The sequence below is a fragment of the Vollenhovia emeryi genome, unplaced genomic scaffold (assembly GCF_000949405.1).
Source record: "Vollenhovia emeryi isolate VEMERY1.0 unplaced genomic scaffold, V.emery_V1.0 DF939164.1, whole genome shotgun sequence".
Classification (NCBI taxonomy): domain Eukaryota; kingdom Metazoa; phylum Arthropoda; class Insecta; order Hymenoptera; family Formicidae; genus Vollenhovia; species Vollenhovia emeryi.
The window spans coordinates 1,294,933-1,321,536 of record NW_011967202.1 but is presented as its reverse complement, the minus strand read 5'-3'; the positions used below and the strand labels follow the sequence as shown (position 1 = coordinate 1,321,536).

Here is a 26,604-nt window from a genome sequence, read left to right as displayed (position 1 = left end):
CAGCTACTTTCCTTATCGCACATACAATCCTGCACATATCGGCTTTTACCGCACGCTGCTATTTTACGTTTAAACTTGCCCATTTTGCGGTCTCTTTCCAGCATCAGTTCCGTCTTGTTCTTTGCGCCATGTAGAACGCGCGATCGTAGTTTGCTTGACTATCAAAATTAACGAGCGAGCATTAACCCGAAATTAACCTCCCTCCCCTCCCACCCGCCATGTGCACGATTACTTAATCGCCCGGGGACAATTTGTACTTAATTACGATCGTCCGCAGAAATGGCTTCGTTCCTAGACTCCGCTATGTTTTGCCCCGAACTTATTAGCCTGTGAATTATTGACGATTGCTGTCGAGCACGAAACGAGGCCTCTCCGATTGTCGTGCAAACCGGGTGGGCCAATAATTTGGCCCTCGCTAATTATCCTCAATGTTCCGCGAGATCGCAATGAAAACGCGCGCGGCGACTATCGAGACGAGCGGGACGTTCCGCGAGTTCGTTAATTATTCCGACGTTGCACGTCTGTGTGCCCCGTGGCGTCGTGTACGTGATAATTAAAAAGCGCGGCCGTGTATACAGTCGGTCAGAAGGAAATGTTGTTCTTGATACGGGCGCGAGTTGCAATTAACATTCACGGTAACAGGCACGTAAATATGCGTAATAATTAAATGCTGGGACGCATAATGCCTGGTACAAAAATTATGCTTTTTATCCACCATTATTATAACTATCAAACGTGTGCGCCGATCTGATCGTGAGGCTGGCGTGAGCAAACTTAATAAAGTCGAAATTGATATGAAATTACAGGCGCACGGGAAAAAGGACCACTCGATTGGGTACGGTTCAATGTTTTCAGTTTGTAATAAGTTACGCCGAATTGAAAGAGTATAAATGAGAACATTTTTAACGTTTGCACCCGAAACTTCTTTAATTTCAATCAAATAAATCTGACGCTTAATCGATTACACGCAAAATACATATCTCTTTACACTTGCAAATAAATTTAATATTAGCCAGCAGTTTAAAACCAACGATAAGTAATTTTTAAACGACCCACACTGGCCAATGTTTTTATTTAAAAACCTACTACGTTTCAGTCCCGGATTTGGACCCTTTTCAAGTAATCTGTTCACACAATTATTAATGATCTCATATCGTTTGTTTGGCCAATATCGCTATGGCAGTGAGATATTAGTAAAAAAACTCTTTGGTTGAAGAGTGCAAAGTCAATTCAAGTTGCATCGTTAACTGTCAAACCCAAATAAAAGTGTCAAGAGATGTGCGTCGGACGAGAGATCAAGTTGAACACTTTACACTTGCTCTCGAACTACCTCTTTTCCATTTGACACATTAATTCTCGCTTTCAGAGGTTCTTTCAGATAGAAAGTACAAGAATGTGAGAGGATGTCACAAAATAAAATAGATTAGGCAACTGAAACGTACAAAATAAAGATTCGAGTTACTTCTTATTCCTTTGCGCTCCGGTTGCTTGCCTCGATTATCCGTAAGGCTAACACCGTATCTAAATCCTCGACCGAACGATCGATGTGGGCGCGATTAATTCTGGATGAAGACCTTGTTTGCTGACCATCGGTATGCATGGACATCCGAGCGACCGCAAGTTGTCGCCGATGCTCGTTCAAGCGGCAGTATCTGCGTACACACGTCGGAGTTTCTAATATTACCGTCCCCGCGGTAAGGTCACGTACGCGTACGACGAGTAGTACGCGAGAGGCACGGACGAATATAGCCGATTTCTTAGACCCAGATACGCACATATGCTCAGATACGCGGGCCGCCGCTGGATATTTCTGGTTTGCGCACGAGGGGTAGCATCCGGTGCATCTCTCGCGTGCGTTTATTCGGGACAAGGGGGTACAATCGAGTACACGCGGGCGACTTTAATTTCTCGCACGACGCTCTCTAGAATTTAATCATTGCCGCCTAAGGTACGCGCTTGCTTCTACATTAAGATTTCAGCTCAACCTTGAAAGCAACATTTTGAGATAATTTCGAATAATGGTTAAGCGGGGAACAATACTTTCTTGACAAACGGCGTGAAGTCCCCGAGTCGAAATTTTGGTCCTGTGTTGAACCTTTAATTTTATTATACAGTAGGACCTAAGACAGTAAAAGAGGTCGAACTGCAAGTATAAAATTTACTCCTACCTTAAAACCGACATCGTCGGAAATTTCTACTTTTGCCAATTTAGCATTAAAGTAGGTCCTTTTAAGTAGAAGTTAAAGTAAATTTTTAGAATTAAAGATTCAAGGGAGGAGTAAAAAATATTTACAATGACGTCAAAGTAAGTTATTGCTGGTCTATGTAGGTGTATAGTTCAGCTAAGTAGGTGTAAATTATCCTAAAAAGTGGTCAAAATAGTACCAAAATTTCGACTCGGGTCATTTCAATCGTATGCGGTACTCAATTATGTAAAAGTATGATTTGTTTGGTTTTCGTGGCAAAACGCTGTGCTTTCTTTTTTTTAATTATACAATGTTGATTATTGAAGGAACCGTAATGGAAAAAGTACAATAATTAAACGTTCCCTTTCTCTCATTTTGTAAAGTTAATTTCTCTAACGCGAATGGCGAAACTTCTTTTTAATGCAGCTCGCATGCGTGCGTCATGTATTTTATTTAACCGTATTTTATTATCGGATAAAATTGGCAGAGGACAAGTTAAAAGTAAATACGTGAAAAATACGTCTCTAATTAGGTGCTACTTGGGAATTAATGCACTCATTACTCGAAACCGAATTCGCCCGTTTCTGCACGCACGGCGTCAGTCATTCCATTCAAACCATTTTTAACACGTAGCCGCGCGGCTACGTATGCTAAGAACGAGGGGATTAATTAGTACGCGGGAGGCAGCGCTTACATATTAAGCCGTGCTCGTTGCAAGAGGTTAATTATTACTGTACGGCTTTTTGAAAGCCGTGTTAAAAAAAAACGAGCGACTTCCAGCCCGCAACAGTCGCACGTCGAAATTTCGCAAAAAAAAAAAAAAGCAAAGGGACGAAGGTAAACGAGAGAGAATCAAAGGATAACGCATGCGCAACCTTTGACGGGCAAAGTATTTTTAGAAATGGAACCGAGAGAGAGAGAGAGAGGGAGGGGGGGGAGAGAAGAGAGCGCGCGACGTCACGACGTACGCATTCGCGCGGAATCGCGCCTATAGACGTCTGGCTACCGAAAAGGGTTTAATTGCTGCCCTAAAGTGGCAAGGGAAAGGGAGAGGAGGGAGTTGCGCTCGTTACTTTTGATTTTGCGAAACTGCAGCCGGTAATTACGGAACTGCAACTCCACGTAGATCCTCTCCCTGCTGCAACACGATGGCGTTTGTGAAAGGGGGAACGGCGTGGTGAGGCGCGAGAAGGGGGGGGGGGGAGAGGGGAGGCACAGGGCGCATAAAAGTAGTCGGTCGAAGGAGTTTTACGAGCAAACTTGCCGCGTCTCTCTTCTCTCGCGTTCGGGACGATGGCTGGTAATCGGGCAACTATGCGACATTCTCGTCGTATGAATAGTGTTGCTCTCGCTTTCGCCGTTTAAGGCAAATTTGCTCGCGGCACGCTTTTGACGCGCCGCGTCGCTTTTACAAGTTGCACGGAGCGAGGGAAAAAGAAATAGAGTGAATAGAGACCGCCATTATTCCCATCGAACGATGACAGAAGGGGAGTCGTTATCCAATTTGCTCGTAAATGACTCGTCGCGTTTGATCCAAGATAATTTGCGCACATTTTGTATACTGGAATAAAAAAGGTAGTTGATCCGGAATGGATTCTCTCTCTCTCTGTTTCTTTGCGTGAGACTCATCCGGTGCGATCGCCCGACGTGAACCGTGTAAATTCGTCTTTACCCGCTCGAATCCGGGATCGTTCGCCGAGTGGACGCGCGCCGCTCGACGACGCTCGATATTTTAAAAATTTTCCGGACGGTTAAGTCGCGTGTGCTCCGAAGCGCGAGTTCCGATATCGGGCCGGCTACGATCTGCCGGAGCATACCGGCGGCCTATCGGTCGGAGGGAAATTTACCGGAAACGATTCGGCTAAAGTCTCGCCTAAACCCGCGCGCAGCGGATATTCCGCACAGTCACTGCGCGCGCGTTAATTTGCCTCTCGTCTTCGTCGCCGGGATACGATCGCTTTATTTATCCGGATGAATCCCAAGATTCCCTAACAAATGCATATAGTTGTGGAACTAAACAAATTTGCATACTTGTATCGCTTTGCGCTCTTTGTAAAACACCTACTAAAAGATCGATCTCTTCTACAATATATAAAATGAAAATTATGCAATTGTCATTGCGTAATGTGATAATAAATCTTACGGATGGAAGGAAGTTTCGAGTAAAATATACGTTTTATAATGGGGGAAAAAGTTCTCTGACGTCGCTACTTTATTCGCGAATTTAACTGTTTTGACATCAATGATCATGGATCACCTAAAATTCCCGGGCTATATGTTTATTCGGCGTGATGCGAAATGCAAGATTGTACCTCGCGCGAAAACAAATCACCCGTAACGAAAACCCCGAAAGTCAAGCGTGAAAATCTCCTCCACCGCGGCGCCGCGTTTGCGTTAACGAAAACGAATGATGGTAATAAGGCGCGCCGTTTTCCAAGCCTGCCATGTCGTGCCATGCGTCATACAATTTATAGCGAGAAAGGGGGGACCGGTCGAAGAGGCGAGATTTTGAATAAACTACCATTGGCCCACGCGACGCCACCAGACAAACGGTTCCAAAATTACCGTAACTTCATTTGGAAAACCGAGACCCCTTTTTTTCTCATTACGACGCGACACTGCAAAATAACCGAGCGGTACCGCCGGGGATGTAAAGCGGAGCCGCGACGTGTTACGCTATTGGAATCGAAGGTACGAATTACGAGCGAGGGCTCGCTTGGTAAACGGAATGAAGAAGAACGGCTTATTCGGCGAAAGGAGCGGAAGGAAGGAAAGAGGAAAGGTTAAGACCTTATCGAAAATCCCGCGAGAACGTCCCCTGCGAGGGTAACTAAAGAGGCGGAAGGGCGAGAAGGGGGAGCGGTAGCAAAGAGGTTTACACGTAATCCCGATAGAAGCTACCAAGGAAGCGGAGATAATAGATAATCCTCAGGAGGAATTATCTACTAGCCTTCGGTCGGACTATCGGACGCGTTTGTTAACACACGGCAAATTCGCAGGCAAGAAAAATGTACTCTGGGAAAAAAAAAGACAGCAATCCATTTTGGGGGCCCACAATTAGTAATCGAATTATTTGCGGCAGAACTAATTGAGAGAATTGATTAGTATCATGTAAAAAAACTTCGATACAGATAGAATAGCTAATTGCGATTTTTAGTTACGCGGAAAAATTCGTAAAAGATTAGAGTTACGAACAATCCAAATAATTCGACTACTGTGGGCCCCAAAATGGGTCGCTGTCTTTCTCTTTCCCAGAGTGGAGAGCAAATATTTCGAAAAATCGGCGCACACTTTGACGATCGCCGCGGTAAAACCGGCGCATTTTCAACATCTTTACGAGCGTTCGAAGACCCAAAATCACCCGCGGATTCGGGACCGCCGAGATTTATGGCGGCACCACCGTAATACCGTCACTCGAACGCATTGTAAAATGAATGCTAGATAGTCGCCGTGGAATTATCCGCTTTCGGATACCGCCGGGCAGTAATCCATCAAAGAAGACCCCCGTAAAACGCACCCGTTTCGCCTGTCTCAGGTAAAGACCGCCGCGAGGAGCGACGCTTCGCCTCGTCGTAATGCGCGTTAATAATGCACCGTGGCCTTGGAGCCGTGCAGGGGCGGGAGGCCTTTACGCTGCGACATAATCGGGTAAATAATTCATCCATCGAATCCCCGGGTGTCCCTCCGGTGTCCTGTCGCGTGGGAGCGACGCCACTTGGGCTTGCCAAATCCACAATCGACAGCGAAAACGAAAGTGGGTGCAGCGGGGCCACCGAGGGTGCACGAAGCGTCGGAAAGCCGCGGAGGGACACTCGCGAGAGCCAACTAGGATCCCGTGCCGGGGAGGAGGGGGGGAAAAAGTTAATCCCGTCGTGTCGTTGAAATGAAACGCGGTGAGATAAACGATCGAATTGACGCGGCGCTGAATTCGTTGTGAACTCGGAGGGACGACTGTGTTAACAAATGAAACCGTTATCGCTAATCACGTCGGCGTTGAAAATAGCGTAATGAATGTTGAGAATTCATACTATATGCATGTCGTTTTCGGCATGGAAGTCACTGAAATGTATAAAGTTGAATTATTTATATATATATGTATATATGCGTTTAATAAAACACAATTAATTAATAGAGTGATATTAATAGTGTTCCGCGGAGCGAACGCCAGAGCACTGTTTTTACACGAGCGCTCCGAGTTCATTTTCAAGTACATCACTCGCATGATTATTAAAACAAGCTCATCAATTTTGCAGAATCCGAAATGTCACGTTACTAAATTGCATTCCCGAGGAGCAGTATCCATTTATGCGATAGTCAATTAGGCGAATCCATGTTTATTCCGGTGGTGAAATTAATTAAACAACGAGCTAGTATAATAGCGCGGCGGTCGCAGAATTTACAACCAATTCGCGTGTCCGCCGTGCCTACGCCGCGCAAGATACGTCGTTTGCGCTTTACGCGGTCGTAAAATCAACCGTAATAACGTATCAATGTTTACGGGATGTCGCGCGTATATCGCTGACGATTAGTCAAGCGCAATTCCCGGGGAGATTGTCCATCAGAAAAATTCGCCGTCGCTCGGCGGCGCGGAAGGTCCCTCTTATAAACGGTAGCCCCCGCGGAATGCCGTAATTGAAAAACTTGTAATGGAAGAATGCCTCGCATAATTACCGCCATTACGGAAAACGATTTAGTTCCGTCCGTATCGCAGTCACGGTATTCGCACGATGTGTCTCGAGGCCGTCCGGAGTAAATATGGCTCTTCTCGCGAAGCGATTGTACCAACGTAGCGCGCGATTGTAAGGACGTCGCTCGTGCGAGCCGCGAGCCGCGAGCCGCGAGCCGCGAGCCGCGGCCGGGCGAGGAGAAGGATAATTCGCGACGTTCTCGCGCGGCTCTCGTACTTGAAATTCCGTGTGGCAGATCGTCAAGGGTAACGTATAATGCCATTAAAATCGATCCCCGTCGCCGGGAACGAGGCTATTCGTGACGTCTTGGTGCACGCGAATATACAGGACTCCTCTCCATGCACAAACGATACCCCCGTCGATCGCAAGAAATTCCGAAACAACGTAAACAAAATTAACAACGCGAGAGCATTTTTCCTTCACGAGCTTCCGTGAATTTCACCTTTTTAATATTCTTCCCAATTTCCAATATTTACAGGCGCACGAAATACCTCTCGACAGGACGTTCCCTGGTGGGATATTTTCGCAATATTTTCAACCTGAAATCCAATCAAAGTTAATTAAAAAATACAAGGGGCGATACCCGCCGCATATTAGCATGTAATTTTAGAACGTCCTGTATAGCCGCCGGGTCGTAAGCAGCTAATCACCACGTTACCATTTATGGAACTATCGCGCGAAAAAATCGGACGATGTCCCGCAGTGTTCGCGGTCAAGCCGCGTCCCGGCAACGATATGCAAGCGCGATAAGTTACTACCGCATTATGCAAACTGCATCCGGCAGCCGAGTGCATCCGTGAATTTTCATCGCGCCGCATGGCGCAGACGCGCCGCGGAAAAGCAACGGCAGAAATACACTGGCGACGGTGGGCAACAGCGGAGGAAATGCCCGCCGGGTACAAAAGAAAAATAAATGCCGAAGTCGTCGACAAATAACCGAGGCCGCGTTTCCTCTCGTAAATTCACTGGGCGTGCTGCTGGAAGTATCTACCGTTACCCCCTCGCGAATTCGACGTTTTAAAATTGTTCGATGCACCGCCTGAGAGCGTCTCGAAATGAAGCTGGTAAAAATCGAGCCTGAATATTATCTCCTTCTCCCAGCGCCCAGAAAAAAAAACTTCGAAATCAAATTAATTTGTTTCATTATAATGAATCGTCACTTCGTATAATACGTTAGGACCAATTTGTTTTTTATTCATTTATTGGTGAAGAGGGTCGCATTCGTAGACCGAAACGTACGCAGTTGAAAAATTAGTGTTCAATTTAACAGATATTACATGTCCCAAACGGTTCGCACAAATCTTTGTGTTAATGTACAAAGTTATTTGCGGAGCGTTTCAGGAAGAACGTGCCAGAGATCGAGCGACCGCTCAAGCAAATCTTGAAATGTTACTCAAGTAAAACAGAAATACAAATTTTTATTTCAAATTATTTCTACTTGCAAAATTATTCAAGGGGCGCATTTCATATTCTGGCGGATTCTCTGTGACGAAACACCCTACATAATTATTACTAATGTCACGACCAACAATTGACGAGGACAAAATCTCCAAAATTCTCCAAATAAACTTGTGCAACATCTTTTCACAGTGTTTTCGGATTCACTCTAAACTACTTCAGTTAATTTCGTCGTCTGTGGCATTTTTCAAGGTGAACGACGTTCGAACAGAGAAGCACAGATCTTACACATTAAAAAACATACGACATTTTTAATCCGTAAGATCTGTGCTTCCGAGCTCTACCGGCAATCTTCCAGAGTGGCGGCGGCGGCGAATCATCATCTCTCATCTCTTCATCAGAATCTGATTTCTTCTTTTTCTTCTTCGCCTATGAAAATAAAATAAAATTAGTGAGAAACTCACGAGAATTATTAAACACATGAAATATATTGACTAAAAAAATCGTACTTACGTGACTTTGTTTAGTGACAAATAGATCATCCGTATCAGAATCCTCGGATGATTTTGGTTTCTTTTTCTGTCTCTTTACTCCTTTGTTACCACCGTTTTCAGTCTTCTTCTTAGCAGGTGCTGTAAATGCAAGAGATAAGTAATGATAATGAAATAGTTTACACTTAGCCACATGACTCGATTAACGTCAATTACCCTTCTTAGGTGGCGTGAACATCGCAAGTGAATCTTCCTCGGATGAAGATATTAGTGCAGATTTCTTCTCAGATGAAGATTGTTTATCAGGAGTATTGCCAACCAACGAATCGAAAAGTTCTTCCGAAGTCGCTGCAGAGATAAAAAAAATACCTGCAATATGCATAACCGCGTATTGTTTAACTTACATATATACTGTATGCCCTTACGTGTTGATTGAGGCAGTTTCTTGCTCGGTTTAATGTTGTCGTCGGAGTCACTTATTGTTAGTACCATAATCGACTCTTTCTTCATGGTTCTAAACAGGATACGCGATGAGAAATTGATCTAAGCAAGTCAATGTGATGTACAGTATCGATATATTATACGTACGTTTGTTCTGAATCAGAAGAGGGACGACTGAACAGTTCGTTACTGTCATCCGAATCCTCACTGCTCATATTGTAATTCTTTTTTGCTATTATTTAAGAAGATTTAATAAATAGTATGAGCTAGATTTCGAAAAATAAAACAATCTATTTTAATAATCTTGAAGGAAAATGAAGAGACTGATACCTGCGGCTCTACGAGATGCTCGTGGTTGCGGAGGTGGCAAAACGTTACCAAAATCGATGTCGTCGCTATCGTCCGAATCCTTCTCCTTCTTTTTCGCTCCTTTCTTAATTGGTTTAAATCGTAATGTTGTTTGCTTCAATCCTGTTTACATAAACAGAAGAGTTCGTCGTTAAAATATCCTATATCTATAAAATGTATAATTTATGAATTCAAAATTACCAACCTTTCTTTGCAGTTACTTTTTTCTCTATCTTTTCTGGAGAATTTCCAAGTCTATGTTCGAGGGGTTTAGTATATGCGTCGACTAACGTATCAAACTCGTCTTTCTCCTCCAAGATTGGCTCTTTCTTCATCTGATACACAAATTTTCAACGACTTGAATAGCGACACAAATGTACAAATAAATTAGATAACGCATAGTTAACTTACTTTTGGCTTCTTTATGCCTTCTTTCTTATCCTTTGACACAATGTCAGCCTTCTCAATCTTTTTCTTCAATTCAACGTCGGTGAAGGGAACTATGCGACGAGTATCGTCGTTCTTGTAGAATCTCCAAGGCGGATTTTTCATGTTTTGCTTCGCTTTGTTCTGGTCTTTCTTCTCTTTTTCTTCCAGCTACATGAACATCGTAAGCCAATTTAGAAATTATTAATATACGAACAGAATTAATTTTCTTTCGAAGCAGATCTTACTTTATTTAAAATATCCAATTCGGCGAAAAGATACTCCAGATCCTTCTTCGATAAAGAGATTTGCGTGCGACTTAGAAATCTGTTCAGCTCCGAGTCCTTCTCGCACTCTTGACGCAATAAATGATCCTTTTTTTCCTTCATCAGGCTGGACATCGGCATTTCGAGAAGATAATCGAAATTCTCCTTTTCTATTGTTGACGCGGTTGGAGCGGCCTCTTCATCGTTTTCCACAGCCTCCTCCTATTTATTTACAACAACAAAAATTACTACACATATTTATCGACACAAAAAAAAGAAACTTTCTACAAAAACAACCATGATCCAAAGTTCTATATTCAACAGAAAGTTATCTGCTCACTTTTGTTAAAAAACGTTTGTTAAACAGTTTCTACTAATTGTAAGATTTATTCATTGGAAAATGGTTGTGTTTATTAAAAGACCTTTGTGATTTACAACGTTCACATTGTAACTTTTACATACTGTTTCTTTTTATATTAACTTACTTGATCCTCCTGGGGCGTAGCAAAATTAATAAATTCTAATAAATAAAATTCTCTTGCGCTTGCATCAAATTTTTCAAAGAAAAGTCTACTTACCAGTACTTCCTCTCTGTTCTGGAATAATTTCCAAGGTACCACCGGATCAGAGTTGTAATTGCATCTGACTAATTCTGCTATCATGTCCTTCTTTTTTTTGTCTTTTATCACCAAAGTACCGTTGCATATCTCAAAGATAAAACGCGTCTGATTGAACAGCCTCGCCGATTCTGCTTCCAAAATTCTATATTGGTCATATGCCTCCAATGGTACTTTACGAAATCTTTTCAACATTTGTTTCGCATTGTCGTACTTGTTCAAGCATTGGTTTTCATCAAATGCACACTGCAAATAAGATATTAAGAAACGTCCAGTGTCATTTGCCATCTTAGTGCCATATCAATATTTCTAGTAACTTACCATAGATGTTCTAGCCATCGTCGTCTGAAGTTTGAATACTTTATGAAGACCTTCTCTTTCTAACTCCACTAATTTGTCTCGGTTCAATATTACTATGAAGTGTACCGCCGTATCTGTGTTATACTCTTTGTAATCCCTATGATAAAATGAATATTTTAAAAAAATCACAAAAATTACTTGTACATTTTCCCATCAATTGATCAATTGTAATGCTTACGTGATGATAGCTGGCACTTTATCAGTTCCATGTAGCATAGGTTCCAGCACAGTTTCCTTGTACGTTTGCGTCCACGTACCAATAGGAAGTTCAGTGATCTCGACCTTGTCGGATCCAATCACCGATATCTCTCCGCTTATAACGTAACGATAATCCCCGCAGCTTTCCACGACGCCTTTGAAAATTTTATAGTACGGTATCTAAACAAAATTTGCAACCACATGAACGAAATATATAATTGTTAAATATATACTATATCCTTTTATTTTGATTTTAATTAGTTTTTATCGGAGCCTATTTATAATTATTAATTTAAATTTGTTTCAATTTTGATTTTACTAGACTTTGATTTTATTTCGAACAAATGCTTTCTTTACCTTAAACCAAAATTTTATTTTGATCGAGACTGGAATTCTAAGAGAATTCACATCTATTTCTTCAAGTCTAGCAAATGTTTCAGCAGAAGCGAATAAAAATTTAGTAGATTAAATCTTATACCAACTAAATCTTCTTTCCCGGTGTAAGAAATTCCAAAGAGCTTTAATATATTTCGTGGACAGATCTAACGTTTAACGATACGTCGGGTAATAAACAATTCAACGACAGAAATAATCCTTTTTAGCGAAGCAACGTAAGAAGCAAAAGGTGTGAAATTCTGCTAAAAATTGCCCACACAGTAAACTATTCCAAAGATTTCGTCGGATACGTTTCGATAGATTTTAAGAACACGCGATGCGAGGTGACGCGAGGGTTCCTGGATCTTTGAGGCCCCAAGAATCGGGCTAGTTTGGGGCAGGTCGCGATGCGAATACTTATCCGACGTACGGCAAAAATAGCGGTACCGCGTGTAAGTGAACCGGCCCGTAATTATGGACCCAGTTTCGTCCGTGTAACAGCGCCTTGCGGCTCGCACTGGAAATCGATGTACGTACGAGCCGCGCGTCCGCTGCGGATTTAATCTGTCGAATCTGGCGCCGTTCACCGCGATCTATCTCTCTCTCTCGGAGAAAACAGGATGGCCTGAAATTATCAGGCTCTTTCCCTCAGCTATAAATTAATCCGGATGTAGCTCACTCCGGGCTCTGTCAACTCAAACCGCGTTTAAATATCGCGGGCGGACGTTAATACGTCTCTCATCGCTGTATTCAACGATCGCGAACACAATTGTATCAATACTTTAGATCATCTCGCCGATCCACTTGCTGCGAACGGTTTAATGCGTGCACTCGTAGATGAGGCAGCCTTCGCGGCCACGCGAAAGCCACGTCGCGAGAATTTCCGTAATTCCTTAATTTATGTATGCATTCTCGATACGCGTGGCCGTGCAACAGCCGAGGGGTTAACAAGGATCATTCCGCTGGCATGTGGCGCGCGCACACACGCGCCAACTTCTCCGCGTCCCTCACACGTAAAATCCGATTCGCCATTATCCCCGATCGTTTTCGCGCATCGGCTTTTTCGCGCCGGCCAGGCATGAGGATCGCTGCGCCTCGTATTTCGCGTCATATCGCGATCGCGCGAGACACTTACTACCGCGCGCCGAACGGCCGACGTCACTTTTATCGAGCAATCAACGTCAACGCGATCGTTCCTGCCCGGGGGCGAAGGAGAGGAGTACGGGGGATGCGCGTCGTAAAAATCCATCGCTCGTTCGAAAGACGCTAAGACCGTGAATTGTCACGGCACGAGTGAGTAAATACTCGGAATGGGCCGCGCAGAATGTCGTAACGCGACGGCGGCTGCGCCCGACCTTTATCGATGGAGTCGGTTATTGAAAATAAACGACATTTACGGCCGTATACGATTATCGAGTGGTGTCCTTAGCATAATGGAGCCTCTCGTCCCTCGCCGCGGCTTCCTTTCACGAGAAAAAGCATTATTTTCACAAAAATGTCAGTGCAAGATACCCGTCGCTAATCCGCGACCTGTGTACACGGGAATAAATATCTTGAGAAAGAACTGAACGTGAGTCTCGATGATTTAATTATTTTTACTTCCTCTCTCTCTCTCTCTCTCTCCCTCCCTCTCCCTCTCCGCCTACCCTTCCTACCGTCCGATATTTTTATTCCGCGTGTTTACGAGCACATTACATTGGCATAATCCGACTGGCGTACTGACGCAAAGTACGGCACTATGGATTATACATTTGCATAAAATACGTCGATGTCACAATAAACATCTTCCCTCCTGCTCAACTTGAACAGTCTTATTAATTTCGACGAGGCTGTTGAAACTAAACCGCTCTACATTTTTCGCACTTGTCGGATCGCAAAGGGGATTTCAACAATCGCCTAGAGAGCCCGCTTATCGGTACGGCGGTACACAAATTCCAAATATTTCCTCTTAACATATTCGATCGTCGAATAACGCTCGCGACGGAAATTGAAAATTTCACCGATTGCAGGCTTATCGAAATTGCGCCGGCTTTAATCCCGGGCTCGAAGTAAGCCGCAATTTCGCGGAGCGTCGAAAATTTTCGGGCAAGTCGGACCCGGTCGCCTCTTCTTGCGGGCAGTTTCAGCGCGAACGCGGATGCGCCCGCGAAGGGCCTCGCGCAAAAGGGAAGAAAAAGAAAAACAGAAAAGGAGGAGAGGGGGAAAAAGAGGACAAAAGAACGAAAGCGGAAGAGAGAGGTGCGCGTGTATGCCCACGTACCTCTCTTCGGTTCAAGTTTGAGTCACGTCGCTTTTTATCGCGCCGGAATGAATCACCGTGCACGCGAGCGGCCAAAGTACCCGGTAGCCGTGCCGAGACACCATCATATTATTTTTACGGCCCCGAAACGTCTGCTGGCATTATCATAATCTCCCCCGGGCGCGGCCGAGCTCGTTCCTCGGCTCCATCGGCGGCCTCCACCTCTTCGTTCTCTTCGCCATCCACCGTTGTCGTCGTCGTCGTCGTTGCCTGCTTTCCTCGCTACCACCACACCGTGTCGTTGCACTCTTTCTCCTCGTTCGGTCGTTCACTGTCGGTCTCTCTTTAGCCTGTTCCCCGTACGTGCTACTATCGTTTCCCCTCCCTTATCTTCGCCAAGAGGCTCCAAGTGAACGCCCTTTGAATACGTGGCCGCTATTCGGCGGTTTAGAAATCTCCCCGGCAAGGTAGACGTCCCAGGCATCGCTTCGACGTTTGCGATGGATTCGTATAAATACATTGACGTCCCTCAAGCAGGCTTAGAGCGATCAAAGACCGCGAAGACGGACGAGATAGTCTACAGTTCTAGATGTAACGAAGTAAACTACTCAAGCGAATAATTCTGCCTTTCAGATCGCTGCGCAAATAATTCCACGAACGTACACACGCATTAATTATGTAGTCCAATGATCGTAATTCAAATTACCTCTCAAAGTAATACCTAATTCAATATTATTCACATAGTCTATAAGCGAAACGTATTGTAAAATTGTTTTTGTATCTTGGTCTTATCTATGTAGGAGTTAATCTTGTAACCCTAAGGGAAAGCAATAAACTATATATATATTATATACTCTCTAAATCTGAATCAGTGGATAGTCGCTGATTGGCAGTGACTATTCACTGATTTATCAGCCCTAAGTATGCCACTGATAATCAGCTAAATTCAACTGGTAAATCAGTGAACTGATCGGATGCTGAATGAATCAGCGAAGATATGCTGATTTAATCAGTTAAAAGTTTACTTATTGATTAGTGAATGTACACACAATGTCTTCTTCTTCTTCTTCTATCCCATGGCTCCCGGCTCAAACGCTGAGCCGACACGGCCACGTCGAACCAATAGGCTAAATATGAGTTAAACAATGCAATGGCCCGGTAACCGGGCCACGCGCGGGATGATGCAATCCCGCAGGATCAAAAATTTATCTTCCGTCGGAAGACGTGCGAACCGTTCGACTGCCCAGACGGGACATGTACACACAATGTCCCGGCACAAAGCAACGTAGAAGGTTACGTCACCTTCTTCTCCGAGAAAAATTTTACTTGAGAGATGGATCCGAACCAATCAGAAATTCTCGAAAAAGTTTCGGAATGGCCATCGAATAAAATTTTCCTCAGAGAAGAAAGTTTCGGAACGTAACCCTAACCTACAATATAACCTAATGTACTATATGGTATAAGAACTGGCGTACGGTCGGCTCACATGCCAGTTCTCATACCATACATCGATTTTTTCTTTCATTATCGCAAAAATTCTTACTTAGTAATATGTGTATACTTATTAATGTACTTACCCCAATAAAAGATTCTCTGGAGATAAACTCACGCACGAACTTGCTCAGAGGCCACTAACATGGCCGAACGCGCTGCGCAATCAGCGAGAACGGCGAAGTTCACTGATTCGTCAGTGGTTATAACGCCATGTTTCACTGTTTCATCAGCGATGTAAGACGTTACTAATTCAATCAGTGACTTTTCCACTGATTCAGATTTAGAGAGTAAATCAATTAGAAACGTAAAAGCCATTTAGGACCTGGCACAGGTGGAGGTAGCCAATTAAATTACTAAATGAATCCATATACTGTATTTTTTCCAACATGTCCGTTACTACCGGACATATAACGCAGGTTTTTCGTTAGGTGGAATCATTATCGTCCGTGAATTCGCGTGTTATAAAATCACGATTTTTGACAAATTATAATACTTTAAATGCTATGCTTACGATTCATTACAATAACCCACTCCCCGTACGGAATTTTGAAAAATACGGTATGTGCACTGAAAAAAAATCTGATAGATTCAACCAGTCGTCTGTTAGAAACTGGACGAATCAGAATTCCTTTAGGATTTACCAGAAATGTGTAGTGAAGTCTAGCAAACTTCTGGTTATGAACGATATTTCATATCTGGTAAATCCTAAAGGAATTCTGATTCGTCCATTTTCTAGCAGACGACTGGTTGAATCTATCAGATTTTTTTTCAGTGTGGATTCACTTAGTAATTTAATTGGCTAACTCCACCTGTGCCAGGTCCTAAATGACGTTTACGTTTCTAATTGATTTGTATCTTAAAAGGACCTAGTTAAAATTTAGTTTAGTGTGTGCGTATATATATAAAAAATTTACATAGTCGGCTCGCACTCGCAGAGCCGACGAAAGTCCTGTTTCCAGTGCATTTGTGAAAGCATAAAACGCACACGATTTATCTCGTCCCCTACCTCGCGATTCGCTCAGGCTGGTCGTCAAAGGCGAAGAGTGCGGGCGAGACTTTAGATATCGTGGCGAATTAAGAGCACCGGGCTGCATTATATCGGAGCGCGAGAGAATCGGGACGAAGAGCGGCCGTGGCGCAAAGCGGTGCGCGATCGGGCGGCCATCGTGACGGACGTAAATAATATTTTTACGAGCGGACCGCGGTGCGCGCCGTGCCGCGTCGCGCCGCGCCGCACCGCGCCGCCACGGCTTTCTGCTTTCTGCTCCTTTGCTGCGAGAAAGAATGAGTTTTTTCGGTCAGTGACGCCTGTCTCGAAGTCCCCTTCGAACAACGGCGCGCCGACGGCGCGGTGCATTCGCCCGGGGTACCAGGAACTCTGCGGTGTTCCGCTTGCGGTCGTCCCGGATAGGCCGCAACGACCGGGGCGCGAGCGCGGCCTCGTCGTCGAGACTGTAAGCGCGGTATATGCGTGCGTGTATCTCGACCGCACAAAAAGGATCTCTTTCCTCGCATTTATGGCCCCGGCGAGCTCTTTTCCCCGCATTTGACACGCCGTTTCGTGTCGCGGCCCGCGCGGCCAGAAAAGATTTACCGACACCGGCGCACGGACCGTCGCGTCGTTCTATAACGCCGGAAAGCGCGGAGCGACGGCCGCAGGCCGCGTGCACATCGGTGGGCGATGAATTTTTCTCGCCCTATAAAGAGCGGAGAGGGCGATCCCGAGTGAAATTCGGGATAATACGGACGATTGTCCGAATTGTAGGGAGATGTAGTTTGTGTACGATCTACGACTCGCCTATTTTCATTTTACAATTAACTTAGAAATGACAAAGAGACAGACGTGTCTCTTTAAAAAATGGTAGAGATAATCCTTGTTTTAATTAAAATTATATGTACTTTGGTTTCATTGCGTCATTACATGATGATTTCATATGAAAAGTAATGAAAAGTAAATCACTTTGCTGTACACAATTTGTCAATTCGTAGCTCAACGTTCGCTTCTCTCGTTCGCCAATGTGCACGCGGTCTATCGGTTACGAACTGCGATTTTAAGGACTCTCCGTCGCCTGGGATTGCGTGACGCGCGAGGGACACGCTCGTAAAACGCTAAACGGATAGATAGATGTTTTATTATGGTTCGGCAAAGAACTGGGAGAGCCAGTTGGTTTAGTAGTATATGTCGTATACGTTCATCCTCGGCGATACGATGTCTGTTATTCCAATAGCAAAATTTAATTTGAAACTCGCGAGGCAGCCTAGCGTCTTGCAATAAAAGCGCGAACGACAAGATATAAAGCGGATATGATAATTAAAAGGATATGTCAAAGTGGGTGGTTTAGTATACCCTGAGATTTACTCTTATAAATTATCGGGCGAAATAGTATACTGACTAAAAGATTCGACCATAATAAAATAACGGCCAGTTAAAGTTTTTTTGCACATGCCACAGAGTTTCGACAAAAATGTAAGAACCTGGAGGCAGTGGTCGAATTGGTGACTGACTGAGGTAAGGTAGTGGCACCAAATACCGTATACCCTAACTATTTTTTATTCCTGTGGCCACAAAAATGGTCGAAAAATGTTGTAAGCGTTTACTAACTTGATTTTTTTCGCAAATTTTGTAACGAAATGGAAAGTGCCATTTACATTCAAATAAAGATTTCGTGAGATATAGAATATTAAATGACACAATTGTTTTTCTTAAATAAGAAATTCAATTTTCTTCGCTGTGAAAAGTACATCTTAGTAAACATTTTATAGAATTAAAATGAAATTTTTTTAATTTAAAATTATCTACGCTTTGATATTTAATAAATACTTAAATTAAAGAACTGCATTGTTTAATTTGTCTATTATTTTTTAATTCAAGTTAATAAGCTATTAGGAGCCACCTAACCTGAATAATTTTCTTGAGTAAAGTAATATTTTTTTAGGGTTAAGATATTTTTCTTATCAGTGTAGTTAAAATAAATATGAGCTAAGAATTTAATTGCTGCAATCCCCTCGCGAGGTCTAGAATTGCGCAAAATTTTAGAATTAAGCACTTTCATAAATTTTCTCTTTATCTCTGAAAGAGTGTCTTGCACTATTAACCGTATTAATTATACCCGTCTAATGATGCTCATATAGTACCGCATGCCTCTTCCGTTCATATCGTCCAATCCCAAATATGGAGTCAGTCGTGGAAAACACGAGAGAGCACGCAGCTAGTTGTAAACAGGTATTAAAAAGAACATTAGACTCGGGCAGAAAAGCGGCGCGATGAGCAGACGCGATCAATCAACGTAGAAACGTGGTCCCGAGGATCTCCTCGAGCACAAGCACGACGAGCAAGAAGGTCCTCGGTCTGCGAGACCCACTCGCGGCGAGGGAAAGAGCAACGGCCCGCAATCCACGCTCGTTTCACGTAGGATGCGAAGTACTTTATCACTTTTGCGAAAACAATTTAAGAGGAACAATACCATTTGTATATTGCGTCTATCGCACGTTCAAACAGAATATTCCGCAATTCTTTTTATTTCATGTAATAGTCTTAAAGAAAATGTTGAATATTACATCTGGTTCAAACAATCGTTAAACTTGCAGAAGAATATCTGCGTCTTAATTTCGTTTTTGATGATACGAACGATTATTTTAAGTGGGGCTGTGGGTCACCAGTGAATCCTAGCGTACTTTGTTACAGTTTAAGTGAAAGAGAGGTCATCATTTTCATATGGTCCGAGCTTTCTGTCGAAGGGCCGAATAAAGCGACGACGGATCGAAGAGCAAGGGACGGATCGCGGACCGAGGGAGCAGATTAGACACGGGCCGCGACTCCTCGATCGACCTGATTTATGCGCTATAAAAGGCGCGGTAAAAGCGCTGTAGATTAGACTATTTGTGTCGTCGGCAGTTAAAAAATACGTCATCGAGCTCGTGGGTCGAGCACGTGCAAGATTCGGCACATTGGGAACTGGGTAAACGACATAGCTGTGCAAGCGCGGCGCCTGTAAAGGAGGCGAGCTAAAAGTGGGAGGGCGAGATGGTAGGGGAAAACGTTAGTGCTCCGACGCCTCCGCCCTTCGTTTTAGCTATAAAATACAGATAAAGGGCGACCCTGTTTAAGGGTGCTGCAATAGGATCGGTTGGTTATGCTCGCGATTCTAAAAAAGAAGGGGAGAGAGATTTTCCCGGCAACTCTGCGCAGTTTTTCAAGGAAGGTTCGTCACGGAAAAAATACTTGGACGATAAAACGTCCCTTCCTACCAAGTCCCTTCCTCCCGAAGGACGAAAACTTGTCGATCCAACGATCGCGAGAGCTCCCGCTGAAAAACGTAACGCTTTGCCGTGTGTTTTTCTTTTAACACTTCCGATCTAAAACGTGGAGAATCCGAAATTCTTAAGTTACGTTTTGTGATTTATCCGCCATCTTAACTGGAACTTTTAATTCCGCAGTATCTGTTAAAATTTCTCGCGAAAAATATTACCTCAGCCAGGGTTTGAACCTGGACCTCCCTACACTCTGGGCGGGCGTCTCACCAATTCGGCCACTGAGGCATGTGGTCGAATTGGTGAGACGCCCGCCTAGGGCCAGTTTCGCAAACATCGGTTAACTGCTAACCGAAGGTTAATTGATCCTCTGTCTCTTCTTAAATAATAAGATGGAAAAGGATAGGGAGTCGACTGAACTCTAGTTAACAGTTAACCGATGTTTGTGAAACTGGATCCTAGAGTGTAGGGAGGTCCAGATTCAAACCCTGGCTGAGATAATATTTTTCGGGATAAATTTTCTGTTTTTTTACTAAAAATGCCAGGTATGGTAAAGAAAACACTGACGTTGTTAATTACCGCCGGCGACATTGAAGAATATTCTGATTAGTTGTTAAAATTTCTCTTAAAATAAACATTATAATTTATGGAAAATAATCGGAAATGTGTCAAAAAAATATTCGTATTCATCTATCATTCCCCCTTTTACCTATCTCTCCGCGTGCACGCGAAAGCTCGCGCTTTTATTCGCGCTTGCACACGCGGGTGAAATATTAAAATTTTTTTCGGGTAATACCGCGCGTAATGTAATATCTGTGCGTGTCGCCACGTTTTAGTTCCTTTACGCGTCATCGTCGTAAAAGTAAAGGACTGCTCACGAACCGCTGGCGTACGCGAATAAATCGTTTTAGCCGCTTCCGCGCAGGAAACGTAATCTCGTTAACTTTTACGCGCAGTCGCGAGCGGCGTTAATTTTTCACGCGGACTGACACCTCGCGCTGGAGTTTATGCTGGAGACATTTCAAAATATTTCAGGCCACGGTGGAAGCAGGACGGTGAATGATGAGAGAGAGAGAGAGAGGGGGGGGGGAGAGAGAGAGAGAGAGGGCACAGTAATTCGGAGCACGTTACAGAAGGCGACTCGCGAGATACCGCGTTGATACGACACAGACGCGACAGTTACGAGAACGTCTTTTATCTCGCTGACTCTTTGAAGAGCGTCCGATCAAAGAATCTTCGGCCGTTCATTCGATTCCGCTTTGCCTCCTGTTCGACTTCACCGAAGTGAAGTTGCACCGGCAACTTTTCGTATCGATAACGATCTAATAACGAGATAATTTGTTTACTCGATTTCAGTCTCATTGTCTAATATATTACAGGAATCAAATCTCGGAAAATATTGTGTGCGGAAATGTTATACGTATACGCTGAGAAAAATTAACCATCGGAAACGCTACTTAATTGGTTTATCCGAATGGAAATTTTTGTCAGTGCGTACAACTGAACGAAACCTATTTTATACGGCTACGATTTAAACATAATTTGTAATGTTTCCAACTCGTCGTTTCGCTCCTTAAATCAAATATATTCACTTCGTGGACGGACGAGAGATCGATAGATTTGTCGGAGTTGCTACAGGTTCGTCGATAAAGGAACGTTCGGCCAGTCGCCCATACGGGTTTCTGTTGCCTCGCTTTGAACTTTTATCACCACGAGGCGCGTATAATCTGCTTTTTACTCGTCGCACACGTGTCTTCGAGCTTTACGTTCGCGGGCTGGCAGTAGCCTGCGGCTTCCCGATGCACCAATACATTATGCCCTTTTATTTCTCTTGGAAAAAAGGCCCCGGCTACGTTCTCTTTATTGCTTCTCGAGCTGCCCGTTAAAAGTTATACTTGGATTCAGTAGAGCATAGTGCTAGCAATCGATAGCATTCTCTCCAAGAGCACATTTCTTTTTAGAGTCCCGTTTCGAGTTCGGTATTAAAATGAAGACTAACACAACGCTGCTACCGAGAGGACTTTGAATAACTTGTAAACGATTTCCTTCAATTCATCCCCGAAACAGTTAACGAAAGGTCTATTAAGATGCACAGTGCAAAAGAATAACGTCGATAGGAAAAATGCTTAAAAGAAACGGTTACACGCGGATGAAGCGGATTAAACTGGGGACGATGCCGATGTGTATCATTTACAAAGCGCAATGAATTGAAAAGAGAAGACATCAGATCGAATGTCCCGATCGTCGATCGATCCAGGACCGGATCCAGGAACGAGACGCCTCGTATCCAGCCGAGCCGCGCTCTCAGATCGCTCGTTTCTTTCTCGCACGTCGCCCGAGGAATCGGCCGTCTTAACGCTAGCTGTTTATTCCTCGCCTCGGGAAATTATGCAAAGTGCAATGCAAATTTTCAGAGCAGCGTACTCCTAGAATCGTCATTAGCTCGCGTACGACATACGAGCTTGCAACGTGGTAGCTCGCAACGGGATCGTTCGCCAATTTTTTCTTCAACCAACTGCGATGCGCGGATAGTCGCACGGGATGGCAGGCCGCATACCACACTGACGGCGCAACGAGTTAAGCGCCAGTTTGTTAAAGATTTTAATAAACGCGGCGCGCATACGCTTTCGAACAACGTGCAAGAGCGTAAGAATATTTTAATACACATTATTGTTTAAACGAAAATTACCGCGACCAATAACGAGTGTGCACAACGGTGGAAATTATCGCTCGACTCCCCAAATGATATGAAACTAGCGTTAAATGTTTAACCAGCGGTTTACATCGAGTTTACATCGTGTTTTCGCGCGCGAGGAATGCCGCCATCCATCGATCGCGTCATTGGAAAGGAATTAACGACTCGAACGAATTCTTCCGCGTTAACGAGGACCCCGGCGAGAGGTAGAAACCGTGGTTCCCCTCTTTTACTACCCTCGGCCATATTCCCTTCTCTCCTTCCTTTATTTTTTCGCCCGGCCGGTGGAAATCTCGTAGGCGTGAAATACGCGCATCTTAAGGTCCCCTAAAGTCTCGCGCGCGACATCGCCGGGCAATAAAGTCCATTCGCGTCGCATTTCTTCAGATTTGGACCTCGCAAATCCCCGCTCGCCGTGCCACACAATACACACTGTGTGTTCGGGAATGCGCGCGTGAGAGACAGGCGGGACGCGAGGAGATCTCGCGCGGAATTATGCGCACGTTCGCGGAATCGGACGTCCGCAGTGAATCAGGCGCCTTTACGACGCGCTCGAAAATCGCGCGCGCCAAGTCCGGGCGATCGGTCACAGTTTCTTTCTCGGAATGCGCGGACGTTATCCACGCCCGCGGGATTTATCTCCCCGGAATTTCTTTTCGGTGGTGCTGCTGCTGCTGTCACTGCCGCCGCCACTGATCTCGGTGACCTTTCACGGCTTAACGGAACGCGGTCGAGGATCCTTCAGGTTTAACGATCGGCCGTGGAGTTTCGGCCCGGCGACTCGGATCTCCGGGCTCGCCGCGAAGACTTCTTCTCCTCGACCAAAGTGGGAGGTACCGCGACGTCTTGCTCATTTTGCCGCGACCTTCGCGAGCTCTCCTTTCGCTTTACCTTCCGCGGATATTTGATTTCAGTGTAACGACGCAAAAATCCGATATCTATAAGATGCCGCGATAGACGGATAATAATGCACATCGCCGAGATTCTTACTCGAGATACGTCAATAAAGATACTCGGCTAATTTCGTTGCCACGAGCGCTGCGCTGGAATAACGAAAGTAACCTCCCCCCCGCGCTTGATATTCGCCGATTATTACCGCAGACATGTTTATTTTAATAATTCCGCATCATCCCCCGTGCCATCGTTATTTTTCAATTTGCTCGAAAATTTGACACGAGAGGAATAATTGGCGCGCTGGCCTCGGTTACGCGGGCGGGATGCGCCGAGGGGAGTTTAGCGGAATATTTTACGTGCGGCCGAAGCACGCAAAATTATTCGCCGCGGTAAACTTTCCCCGCGCTAAACATAATTATGATTACCAACTTCAAATATGGTCGCAGCCAGCAGTAGCAGCAGCAGCAGCAGCAGCAACAGCAGCAGCAGCAACAGCCTCTAATTTACGTAGTTGCCTCGAGCGCGTAAATAAATGTTTGCGGTAGCACGGAAAATACCGGCGCTCGAATAACGAGTCAAACATCGCCCACCGGTTTTCCACCGCGGTGTGACGCTATTTCCACCTTTGATGATATACGCCGCGCAGCAACTTTCGAAGAATATCCAGAAACGGCTAGGCTGCGCGAAAATTACAGCTCGCGGAGCGAGAATTACGAAATCGTTCGAGCTGTTGCGCGCAACTCCGGGGATCCAGCTTTTCTATCCCCAATGGTAGATGCGAAATTTTTCTAAACGCTCTTACGCGTCGGTAAGAATATACATGCCTCGAGGTGCGTGAAGAGATTTTCAGAACCTCAGCACCGAGCACTCCACTGCCGACGGTTTCGAGTCAGTCGATTAACGCCGATACTCGGATCGTTTGCCGGACGAACGCCTCGTCCTACTATCTTCCATTTTCCCGGGATTCAACGGAGATATCCGCCACGAAAGACCGGTCTTTCTCCCGGCGTCTTCCTTCTACCCTACAACCGTCGGCCGACATGCGCCGTGAAAACGTCTTGGCGAATTGCCACTGCCAAACCATAAATCTAATCGGTCTTCGTGTTCTCGAGGCAACGTTGTTGCCTCCTCGATCTTAACGATCGAGCTGCCGAGATCGCTCCGGCGAGAGCGACTCTCGCGCACATAGGGCTGCGCGATCGGCGCCACTGTCGCAGCTGAAATACTTAATCTCTAGGGGAACAAGTAAAAAGCTTTCAATCTGAATACGCAGTTTCACTTTCAGCGCCGATAACGTATTCCCCGCGTATCCGCTCTAACGGCCTGTCGCGTTCGTGTGATTGTGGAGCACGTAGCTTGACCTTATCTCAGTGCGCAATAACTAAGTGCTCGGTTTATCTCCAATGTTACAATTATCCATTGTTGCTGTTCATCCCCGTCTGTTATTTCCATACCCAGCCGCGTTTGTCGCAGAAAAAGTGACACGATTAACGGTCCCAAAGACACGGAGTCGAGATACGAGAATCGAGATAAATTAACGGTGTACATCGAGCAGTGTTAATCAGCGGTCAATTAAGCGTACATTGGGCAAATGTAACTGCCGAGTGTGACGATTAACCGAGCACGCCGCGCGCATCGAGTGTACCCAATGCCAAAGCCTAAAATTCTCGCAGTTCGCGGCGAAGGTCGGCGCAATTTATGTCGACAGCGGTCTCGGTAACTGCCGGAGTTTCGGACGCGCCCCCGAGTACGAACCCCTGACCCTACGCGAGCGGATGAGTTACGAGGCGGGAGGCTGTTCAATGTCGTCTTCTTCGCAAACTTTGGAAAATCGTTAGTCCATACCGTATTTCCAATCGGGAAACGTAACTATTTTTAGTACAACACGAATGAAAGATGAACGAGATTATCGAATGTCTCGATGACAAAGTAACATTAATTGCAGCACTGTCATAAATATAAGTTTATACAACACACGTGCACTGAGAAAAATGTCCGATTAAATATAATTGGATAAACCAATTACACAATAACAAACGGATATATGCAATTAAATTGTATATCCGTTGGAAAATGCGAACGGTTTTTCAATTCAATTTCATCAGATAAATTTCATCGGACGTATCCATAATTTAATCGGAAAACGTAATCGGAAAAATTAACCATCGGAAGCTATTTAGTCGGTTTAGTCGGTTTATACGACGACAATTTTTCTCACTGTACATTTATGCAAGATTCTCTCTAAAAGTCAATCGGTGGATTATGATTCACTGAAAGCAGTGAATATTCATAGATTCACAGTTACAAGTACAGCGCTAAATAATTCAGCGCTATACTTATAACCGTTTTTCAGTGCACTGAGAAAAATGTCCGATTAAATATAATCCAATTACATAACAACAAACGGATGTATATCCAATTAAATTGTAGGTATATCCGATGAAAAATACGATCGGTCTTCAATGAAATTTCACCGGTAGCTGCATTTCAGCGGATAAACTTTATCGGAAAAATTAACCATCGGAAACACTATTTAGTTGGTTTAACCGATGGAAATTTTTCTCAGTGCGATAATGCGCAGATTGACTTTCAGAGAGCTGTTATAAATTAAACCTCGTATAAAGATTAAGTAAGAAGTACTGTCTCTGTGTTGCGGCGACTAAAATTTGAGAACCCGCGGCTCAATCAGAGATAAGCGAAGCGACTCATTACTGACGAACTTTTTCCCCGATTTCGTCGCGGATAAGCAAATTCCCGCGCAGCAGTGGCAGCGATAATGCTCGCATAATTGCGCGGAATATAACGCGTGTTCTCGACAAACGATTTTGCGGACGGTTATTTATTGCGCGTGGGAGAGCGCGAGGATAAGGATCCGCTAAAGAGAAAAAAGGAAAAAAGCGGCGAGGCAAGGCAAAGTGAAACTTTCCTCTCCGGAAGGGAAGTACAGCGGGAATTACGTACGTTATTACGAGTCGAAATGTCGGTATTGTGCCAAACGACCCACGCGGTCTTGTAGCTGAAATTGGACGGGACGACGGCGGTTAAAAGGGCTCGTTATTTTCGTAATAACATCTCGTCGCGCGTGCATGCGCGTCACGAGGGGGTGGCGACCATTTTAACAGGATGCCGAAAAAAAAAAACTCGTTACACACTCCGGCGATTTTTAACTCTAACGCGGTTACATTCGATTAATTTGAGATGTAAATGTTGTTTTCGCGCGGAATAATATTTGGCGGT

At 44.5% G+C, this 26,604-nt stretch overlaps 1 protein-coding gene across 1 annotated transcript; it reads right to left on the bottom strand.

Moving 5' to 3' along the window:
* Positions 1–7,309: 7,309 nt before the first annotated feature.
* On the bottom strand, positions 7,310–14,162 carry LOC105564502 (DNA topoisomerase 2-alpha-like; the record flags this gene model as incomplete). The annotated part of the gene is made up of 15 exons (XM_012016917.1): positions 7,310–7,413; positions 8,577–8,701; positions 8,786–8,904; positions 8,980–9,111; positions 9,189–9,277; positions 9,352–9,436; positions 9,535–9,675; positions 9,758–9,887; positions 9,964–10,149; positions 10,227–10,466; positions 10,730–10,738; positions 10,823–11,107; positions 11,183–11,318; positions 11,400–11,599; positions 14,055–14,162. Coding segments are annotated over 15 exons (2,052 nt in total), but the record flags the coding sequence as incomplete, so codon positions are not given.
* Between the last annotated feature and the right edge of the window lie 12,442 nt (positions 14,163–26,604).